The sequence below is a fragment of the Primulina huaijiensis genome, chromosome 8, assembly GCF_012295235.1.
Source record: "Primulina huaijiensis isolate GDHJ02 chromosome 8, ASM1229523v2, whole genome shotgun sequence".
Classification (NCBI taxonomy): domain Eukaryota; kingdom Viridiplantae; phylum Streptophyta; class Magnoliopsida; order Lamiales; family Gesneriaceae; genus Primulina; species Primulina huaijiensis.
Window position 1 is genome coordinate 4,309,618 of NC_133313.1, and position 10,652 is coordinate 4,320,269.

Consider the following 10,652-nt stretch of genomic DNA (forward strand, 5'->3'; position numbering starts at 1 on the left):
TCTTGTACAGAATATCTTTGGCCACATTGACCAAATTGTCTTTTCTTTTATCTTCTGCTGCCCACTCTTCACGTGGTTTGTCGATGCGGTGTGATGCACCATCAGTTATGGCAACAACAGTATTTGCTTTCATTATTCTCATTGGTCCGTCAGTTATGACGTACCATATAACATCGTCTTGTGCAGCTAAATGAGCCTGCATTCTTATCTTCTAATTATCAAAATCTTCTCTGGAGAACATTGAAATCTTATTGAAGGAAGACATGGTATTCAGATATAAGGATGGAAATATTCAGAAACAAGATTCAACTGCTCTGATACCACTTGTTAGGATCGGTTGGGTGTGATAAAGTGTTTAGAAGGGGGTTGAATAAACACTTGACAATTTTCAACTAATTTTCGATGAGGAATCTTGTTGTCAATGTTAATCAGTTAAATAATGAAAGTGCAGAAATAAACGAAATGACAGATAGAATAAAAGACGCAAGATTTATGGATGCTCGGAGACTTTAAATGCTCCTATGTCATCCCTTCTAACTCGAGGATCTGTTACTAAAAGGCTTTGATCTATACAACTTTTGTACAAACCCACCTCAATTTGGACTTAATACTGTCAAAACTGAAACTCTTAGTATCACTACAATTTTATCAGTACTCAACTGACGCAATTTCTAAGCACAAGTGATCTCAAAATGATCGAATATTACAACAATAAGTGTTTGTGCTTAAGCTCAAATTATAGCCTGAAAGCTATGGATATTTATGATAAGCGTAAGATTTTGAGAGCTTTTACTTGAAGTTTAACTGAGGATGAATATGCACAGAGTTCTTGCTAACTTAGTAACTGGATGATTCGGTAACTGTTTATCAGCTGAACTTCTCGGTTATTTATAGGCTTTGCTTCCAACGGTAATATTGAATGCATTTTGAAACTTTATATCCGTTAGACACGTCAACATTCTTCTGACAACCGTACACTGTAGCTCTTTTGAAATGCGACATTCTCATTACATGTTGCAGTCTGCTTATGTACAAATTGTCTCTTGATAGCTATGTTTCATAACTGATGACGTGTCTAGCTGATTTATCAGTTGACTCTTTATAGCTGATAGGAGTAACTGATTGCTGTGTTAACTAATCAGTCTTAACTGATAGTCCAGTTGACTATACAGCTTCAATTAGCTTCGAACACTTCAGTTGCTTTTAATAATTTGCGCATTAATCTTCAGTTCAGGCAACTATCAGTTAAATATTTTCAGTTCATTTATCTTCAGTTGTCTTGATTAGTTCTTCCATTTTTTCACGCTCAGCTTGTCAAACTCCGAAATTATAATTCTTACAGTTTATGATGCATCTTAATCTTTCATCGAATTCATTCATTGATTCTCTTGCTTTCATCTTAATGTTATCGAACTTCTGAACAGCAATTGAAATTTTGTTTTCCTTAGTCTGCTCATTTCCTTCACACAACTGAATCAGCTTCTCTCAAATTTCCTTAGCTGATTTGTACATTTTGATTTTGCTGAATGTGTTTTTATCCAACGTCTTGTACATAATATCCCTGGCAACATTTTCCAAGTTTTCCTTCCTTTTATCTTCTGAGGTCCACTCATCTCGTTGTTTTTCTATACGATGTGGTGCTCCGTCAGTAAGAGCAACAGCCATGTTTGCTTTCATGATCTTTATGGGTCTGTTAGTTATGACGTACCAAATGCATCGTCCTGAGTAGCTAAATGAGTCTACATCCTGATTTTTCAATCGTCGAACTCTTCTTTGGAGAACATGAGAATTTTGTTGAACGAAGACATGGTTATCAGTTTGAGCGCATGAAGGTATTCAAGACAAGATTAACTGTTCTGATACCACTTGTTAGGATCGGTTAATGCTGTTGGAATTTTTAGAAGGGGTGTTTGAATAAACATTCTGACTTTTTGAAATCTTTTTGGATGTGAATCAGTTTTTTATTGAACTGATTCTGAAATCTTGTTTGTCAATATAAGTCAGTGAACTAATGAAAATGCGGAATTAGACTGAGATATAGATTGAATACTTAAGACTGTGGCACTAAGAAAACTGAATAAACAACATAATAGAACACACCGTTTTTGTGGATTTCCAGAGACTTCAAATGCTCCAATGTCACCCATTCTATCTCATGAATAGGTTTTTTTAGTAAAAGATTTTGATGTATTACAATAGATTATAATAATCTACTTCAATTGGACTTATACACTGCCAAACTGAAACTCTTAGCTTTTCCACAATTTACAATAGATAACTGAATAGCTTTAACAAGTAGCCTGAATGCTACGAATAAATCCAATGAAGTGAGACCTGAAGTGTGTGATTTATAAACTGAAAATTCTTGAGAATGTGATACCTCTTGTCTCACATGGTAAAAACTAAAGATTTAAAATGAGTTTAAAGTGGACTACAAAGGACTTTTATAGTAACTTGGGTTAATCATTTTCGTAAAGCGAAGACGAATACGAAGTAGTTTCTATAGGGACTCATTGTGCAGTCACGCGTGCGTGGGCTCGGGCTCGAGGCGTGATAGAATGGTATCAGAGTTGGTCACTGGTCAGGAACACCGAGAAATAATTGCTATGCGGTGAAAGTACTACGTGCATTAGAGCCACCTCTTAAACCTGCGAGACAAAGTACTACATGAAGGAAGCCACCTCTTGAACCTATAGCAGCCACCTCTAGATTCTCGGCACTCGTGAATCGAGGGATCAGGTCGCGACAAGGACATCGATGTCGCGTTCTGAAAGAGTGGTGATTGTGATACCTCTTGTCCCACATGGTAAAAATTAAAGATTTAAAATGAGTTTACAATGGACTACAATGGACTTTTATAGCAACTTGGGTTAATCATTTTCGTAAAACGAGAACGAATACGAAGTAGTTGCTATAGGGGCCCATTGTGCAGTCATGCGGGCGCGGGCCCGGGGCATGGCAGAGAATGTATCGCAACTGGTTGATGATTGTACAAAGTTCGTTCAGAGTTTTTTACCACCTTTCTTCAACTGAATCGATCAGTTATATATAGTGTTTGATTCCAACGGTCATATTGAATGTATTTAATGACTAATATACGTTGAATCATCGTTTAGTACATGTAGATGAATTTATCTGACAGCCGTACAAAGTATCAAACTTTTTTTATTCATCTGTTCTGATTTGGTACAGATTTTCAGTTTGTCGGTTGATACAACTGATGACGTGACTAACTGATCAGGAGTCTAGCTAGTCGACATATCAATTTAGCTGGACAATATCAGCTCTAGCTGATGTCTTCTAAGTTTTGAACACTTCAGTTGATATAGGTCTTTTCAGTTCAGTTTTGCGAAGTCTTTATTTATAATTTCCAATCAGTTTACTGATCTTCGAGTCATCGGTTTTACGACTTATTTATACTTATAAGAACTTCAGTTCTTAATATATTTAAATCCGATAAGTCTTTTTTCAGTTACGTTCTCTTAGTTACATTCGATCAGTTTGGTTCTTCAGTTCTCTTGCGGATTAGTTTGTCAAACTCTGAAACTCATAAATTCCAACACATATATAACTAATTAAAGTTCTTATTAGATATCGAACAAGTGATAGGTGATGGACAAAAATATTATCATAGAAGACAATCTTATATCTCGTACATTGAACTTTGAACAAGAAAATAATACGTCGGTTAATCTTTACGAAGATATAATTAATATCCAACAAGAAGTTAGTGAAAATTTAAATAATGATTGTCATACCAATATTTCGATACAATAATTCCGCAAATTGCTATGGAATTTGATAGTGAAGAAGCAGCATATAACTTTTATAATGACTATGTAAGGGTGGTCGGTTTCAACATTAGAAGACGCAATTGTCACAAGGATAAAAATGAAAATATTCTTGATAGAACATTTTGTTGTTAGTGTCAAGGTGTAAGAGAAAACAAAATTCTTATTTCTATATTTAATCTCCAGAGTAATACCTTCCTTGTCTCAAGACCAAACCTTTAACCAGATCATGATCACTATAGAGGAAACGAGAAAACGATAAAGCAACAAGTTGAAAATTTATGACCTGTGATACAATATTTATTCAATAACAAACACAAATAACAGCGCAACATAAGATTAGAATAAACACATTGTTTATAAAGGTCATGAAAAAAGAATGTAAAAAAATATAGTAACAACACAGATTCTTACATCATTCTGATCTGTCCAACTGTTATCTTGTGGACATGGTTTATTCAACACAAATAATATTAGATTGTATGAAAATCAGATAATTACCAATAGATACACAAAAACGATAAGATAATTGTTTTTTTAAAAAAATTAATTTAGATAAAGAGAAATTTCACATACCTCAATTAAATGATCCATGTGGGGTGAAATAATTGGTAGCCAAAACTCTTTAAACAAGAAGTTGCAGTCAAAGGGCATTGCCACATATCCCTGAAAACGGAAAACCATAACCAACTCCATGGTTATTTTCGATTTCTTCTCCAGTTGGCCCATTATATACGGCCTAGTTGCAAATCTTTTCAGCAATTTAATAAACGGGTAAAAAAGTCATTATTAACATTAACATACACAAGTGAGCAATTACCTGCAAACATTTAAGCATGCTGCCATAGGCAACTATGACACCAATAACGGGAAAGGATTTCAAGCATATGATCACCTCATGCGCTTCCAATGCTCTATGCGTACTTATACCGTATCTAGTTTTACGGTATTTACATGACTATAAAAAATATTATTGCTTAAATGCATAAATTTAAAACACAATAATTTCTTACCTGTCAGTGTCAAAGTTTGTTATGGCCATCAAGTTCCTTTCCTGTGGATCTCTACAAGATGAACATGGTAGCAAACCTTTTTCGGCAATAAATAAAAGAACATATGGTATTCTTGTGCTTTTAAGACCCATCGTTTCGAGTTGTTTTGCTTGAGCATTTGGAAGGTCTGGGTATGACTCGTATAAATGATCAAAACAATCGCTGATGTCAAAAAAGAACGTGTCTGACCAACCACGAACGTTTATATTTAAGATTCTATAAAGCATTTCAATGCAAGCTACTCCTTGAACATATGAACATGCACCCAAACCTCTCTAGTTTCTGACAAGAGATAAACTCTTGTGAAAAAAATTAAATTCTGTGATTTCTGTTCCAACATCTATAAAATATTCCCCGATCCGAAAATACATATCATCAAAGATAGTGTTGCACGTAAACAAAAAACACATATCGTCAAAGATAGTGCTGCATATCATCTCATATCACAATTAATTTAATTTGTAGAATATTATATTTAAAAAATAAACCAAAAACCAGTTTATTACTCATAAACAATAATAAAATTATTTTTTCAACGTATATTTTTAAAACGATAAAAATATACAGAAGCGTTTACAACTTAAATTAAAAACTTAAAAGAACAAAAATTTAATTAAACTTTTTCATGCGTCCACTATCAACCCAAAAACTGGTGTCTGATTCTTCTTCCTCTATTCTTCTTCTAACTTATCTGGGGCGAGTAGAGTAAGAGGTAAATGATATGGTTGTCACTCAGTAAGTGAGAGTCGTTCGAGCACATACATAACAAATACATATGAATTTCGAAAACCACGTATTATATCATGCATAACATGATTCTCATAACATGTCATCATCATAACCATAAGCATAATTTTGGCTGAGGCAATAAGATTTCTCTACTTTCTAAAGTCCATTGATATTAGTCCCTGATTTTTACTCCTCTAAGGTGACGAGACCGTATAACTTTTACAATCCCACCGTGTAAGGGCTATAAACATATTTTATATTGAGATTTTCACCCATTTCCAATTGAATCCTCACAGTGCTAAAACATAAAACAATCAATAATCGTATCAAGAAGGGATGGCAGAGAATTACACTCGATCGTAATTTTCGAAAAACGAAATAATTTATAAACAAAATTATACTTTTAAACTTACCTTAGTATTGTTTGAAAAATTCGAAAATAGAAGAAGAATCATGCAAACAGGACTTCCAAAACGCAGTAATACTTCGACCGAAAAATCAGTCGTCTTGCAGAATTATTTGTGACTTATTGTATCGTTGGATCGGGCTCAAACTTCACACTACATTCAAATTTACATCAACTAAATTATGAACGGTGGAAATCTTATCTGGAACTCATTTTCACTGTTTACGGACAAAAAACCGTAGATATGTTGTTTTATGCTTAAAATCTGAGCAGTTTTTTTGCGAAGACTATATACATAACTAACCGTTGGATTTTGCTAAATTTTGGATATGATGTTCAAAACATTTGATAGTGTGTTCTGAACGGTGAAGATCGGATTTGGAAAGAATCATGACCTGAATATATCACTTGAAAATAGACAGAACTTCGGCTTGCAAAATCTCCGAAAATGCTTTTCAATTTGCTTTTAGTTTTAACATTATCTACGGAGGTTATTCCAAATTTGGTTTTCTAGCCAAACAACTCACTCACAACCCACGTCTTCCATCACCATAATTTGAGAAATTCTTCTTTCACGCTTCTCGTTTTAGTGCAGAAAATGGTAACGAAATTAACGTTACTTCATAATAATATCTAACCATATCTTTTTTATTACAGTTTCGTTAAACTTGGTTTGTTCTCCTTCGTTTTAGAACCGGTCGACTTCTACAAGGATTGCAATCCAACTCAGGTACTACAATGTTATTTCAAAATAATACACCACTCTCTTTTAGTTTTTTAAGCCCAAATCATGGCTCTCCAACACACCAATACACCCAACTATTATTTATTTATTTTTATTATTATTTTCTTTTTAAAAAAATTGATAGTTTGGTTTTTTGTGTATGTGTTAAAGAGTGGTGCAATATTTCCATGAATATTATATTATTTTTTTGCTTTTCGTATTTTGTTCAAAATGTGAATTTCCATGTGATGATATGTAGCACTATCTCTAACGATGTGTTGTTTTTGTTTACGTACAGCACTATCTTTGATGATATGTATTTTCGGATCGAGGAATATTTTATAGATGTTGGTACATAAATCACAGAATTTAATTTTTTCCACAAGAGTTTATCTCTTGTCAGAAACCAGAGAGGTTTGAGTGCATGCTTATATGTTCAAGCAGTAGCTTGCACTGAAATGCTTTATAGAATCTTGAATATAAACATTTGTGGTTGCTCAGACGCGTTCTTTTTTTATATCACCGATAGTTTTGATCATTTATACAAGTCATACCCAAATGCTCAAGAAAAACAACTCAAAACGATGGGTCTTAAAGGAACAAGAATACCACATGTTCTTTTATTTATTGCCGAAAAAGGTTTGCTACATGTTCATCTTGTAGAAATCCACAGGAAAAGAACTTGATGGCCATATCAGACTTTGACACTGACAGAGAAAAGGTAAGAAATTATTGTGTTTTAAATTTATGTAACAATGCATTTAATCAATAATCTTTTTTATAGCCACGTAAATACCGTAAAACTAGATACCGTATAAGTACGCATAGAGCATTGGAAGCGCATGAGGTGATCAGATGCTTGAAATCCTTTCCCGTTATTAGTGTCATAGTTCCATATGACAACATGCTTAAATGTTTGCAGGTAATTGCTCATTTGTGTATGTTGTTGATGTAAAATAATGATTTTCCCCCCTTTTTTTTAATTGCTGAAAAGATTTGCAACTAGGCCGTATATAATGGGCCAACTACAGAAGAAATCAGAAAACGAAAAACTATCCGGGATCGCCATGCTGTTTTGATAGGAGGAAGTTTCAAAACTGAAATCGTAGATAACCAATAATTCATAATTCAAAATAACCATGGAGTTGGTTATGGTTTTCCGTTTTCAGGAATATGTGGCAATGCCCTTTGACTGCAACTTCTTGTTTAAAGAGTTTTCGCTACCAATTATTTCATCCCACATGGATCATTTAATTGAGGTATGTGAAATTTCACTTTATCTAAATTAATTTTTAAAAAAAACGATTATCTCATCTTTTTTGTGTATCTATTGGTAATTATCTGATTTTCATATAATCTAATATTATTTGTGTGCAATGTATTGGTAATTATCTGATTTTCATACAATCTAATAAACCATGTCCACAAGATAACAGTTGGACAGATCAGAATGATGTAAGAATCTGTGCTGTTACTATATTTTTTTACATTCTTTTTTCATGACATTTATAAACAATGTGTTTATTCTAATCTTGTGTTGCTGTTATTTGTGTTTGTTATTGAATAAATATTGTATTACAGGTCATAAATTTTCAACTTGTTGCTTTATCGTTTTCTCATAGCCTCTGCTGTGGTCATGATCTGGTTAAAGGTTTGGTCTTGAGAAAAGGAAGGTACTACTCTGGAGATTAAATATAGAAATAAGAATTTTGTTTTTCTTAAGTATAATCTATGAATAGTTGTATTTATATTTTTTAATCCTTGTTGGCATACATTTAACTGTGATTTTAATAGCATCCACACAATTTGGCTAGACTATTAATAGCAATCCTTAATTCTTAGTTTTGCAGATTGAGGTCATTCATGAAATGTTATTGTTAGTGGAATAAGATTCACAAAACACGCTTTTAGTAAAACACATTTTTCCTATTTTTAGTTTAGTATAAATAGTTCCTTTTCTTCCTTTGGATACAGTTTTAAGCTCATCTTCTCACTGTAAGCTGAACAATGCTACTTCTCCTTTTCTGAGAAAAGTTCTTATGAGTCTTAAAATGATATCAGAGCAAAGGTTGCTGATCCTTATTTGAATTGTTCGTTTGAATTTTTTTTTCAAAGAATTGCTCTGTAACAGCACAGATTTGAGGATCTGTGAACGGCAATTTCAATTCTTCTTTTCTGGAGTTTCGGTTGAGATTTCTCTATCTACGAGTATCTTCAATGGCGAATAATATTGGATTCAACGATCCACTCTACATTCATCCATCCGACACTCCTGGTATGTGCCTTGTTAATGATCACTTGACAGGGGCTGAAATTTATGGGGTGTGGAACCGAGCAATGCTTATCGCATTGCGTGCTAAAAATAAGACTGGATTTATCGATGGTACATGTAGAAAGCCTACTCTTGAACAACCAGGTTTGCATCAATGGGAGAGATGCAATGCATTAGTGTTGGCGTGGATCATGAATTCAGTTTCGAAATAAGTTTTTGGGGGCATTGTTTACGCAATTGATGCATTTGCTGTTTGGAATGATCTCAAGGATCAATACAATAAAGTCAATGGTTCACGGATTTTTGCTCTGCACCGGGAAATTGGACGCTTAACGCAGGGTAGCAATACTGTATCGCGTTATTATTGTAGGTTGAAGCAGTTGTGGGATGAATATTCATCATTCGTCGCGCTCCCGTCGTGTGAATGTGATACTGCGAGACAATACATTGCACATGATCAGCAACACAAGCTTCTACAATTTTTGATGGGACTAAACGACGGTTATGCTCAAATTCGAAGCCAAATCTTGATCATGAGCCCTCTGCCTTCTGTAGGACAAGCATTCTCTATTATATTCCAAGAGGAATCACATAGGTCACTCTCTACAGTTGAATTGCCATCAACAGCCCTTTTCTCAGTACAAGGCAAGATGAATAATCAGAAAAGAGATACCTTAACATGTGACTATTTTCAATGGAACGGTCACACCAAGGAATTTTGTTACAAACTTGTTGGATATCCTCCGGGTCACAAGCTGTACAAAGCTAACAACAATAGGAAGGGGCAGAATGGAAGAGCATACAAGGATGTTCCTAAAAATCAAAATCCATATGCCAACTTAACTGATATTGCATTAGTAGAGACTTCGCCCATGGCTAATACAGAAGTCACCAGTACTACCACTGCTTCAATCTTCACACCAGCTCAGTATGCCGAAATCTTATAGACGCTGGGCACACACAAGGTTCAATCTCCAACTGAGCCAACGGTGAACATGGCAGGTATACCTGATAATTCGAACCCTCCATCCCAATGGATAATTGATAGTGGTGCGAATGCACATATGGTTAGTGATTCTAGTTTATTGCGCAACTCTGAATCCATAGTGACTTCTCCTAGGTCTGTAGGATTGCCAAATGGTAGCAAGGCTTCTGTCAATAGGATAGGATCTGTTTTACTCACTGATTCCATCAAACTTGACCATGTATTGCATATGCCAGATTTCAACTTCAACCTACTTTCAATATCCAAGTTTACCAAGGATCAAAATTGCTTTGTTACACTTTACCCACACTTTTGTTTATTTCAGGACCTCAAGACTGGGAGATTAATGGGGATTGGTAATGAATTCAATGGACTTTATCACCTTGATACAAGATTATTTTCCGGCTCGAATCACAGCCTAATACCTTTTATTCAATCTCTTGATTCTGTTTGCAATAATTCTGTTCGTAATAATAGTTCAATTGTCAACGTTTCTCGTGATAATTTTCTTTGGCATAAACGCTTAGGACACATGTCTATCTCTAGAATGCAATTGCTGCCATTTATGCAGAAATTTGTAAGTCTTGCTTATTGTTCCATTTGTCGCATGTCTAAGCAAACGAGACTTAAATTTCCTTCAATGAGTTCATCTAAATCTTCTTGCTGTTTTGAGTTGATTCATGTTGATGTCTG

General features: G+C 34.4%; 1 protein-coding gene across 1 annotated transcript; it reads left to right on the plus strand.

The window, feature by feature from the left end:
• The first annotated feature begins 8,919 nt into the window (after window positions 1-8,919).
• On the plus strand, window positions 8,920-9,921 carry LOC140982964 (uncharacterized). The gene is made up of 2 exons (XM_073449767.1): window positions 8,920-9,118; window positions 9,188-9,921. The coding sequence occupies exons 1-2, from the start codon at window positions 8,920-8,922 to the stop codon at window positions 9,919-9,921; spliced, it is 933 nt and encodes a 310-aa protein (XP_073305868.1).
• Window positions 9,922-10,652: the final 731 nt, after the last annotated feature.

Coding starts and splice junctions, on each gene's coding strand:
- LOC140982964 (XM_073449767.1), top strand. CDS start 8,920: ATGGCGAATAATATTGGATTCAACGATCCACTCTACATTCATCCATCC. Junction 9,119..9,187: donor GCCTACTCTTGAACAACCAG/GTTTGCATCAAT, acceptor TTTCGAAATAAG/TTTTTGGGGGCATTGTTTAC.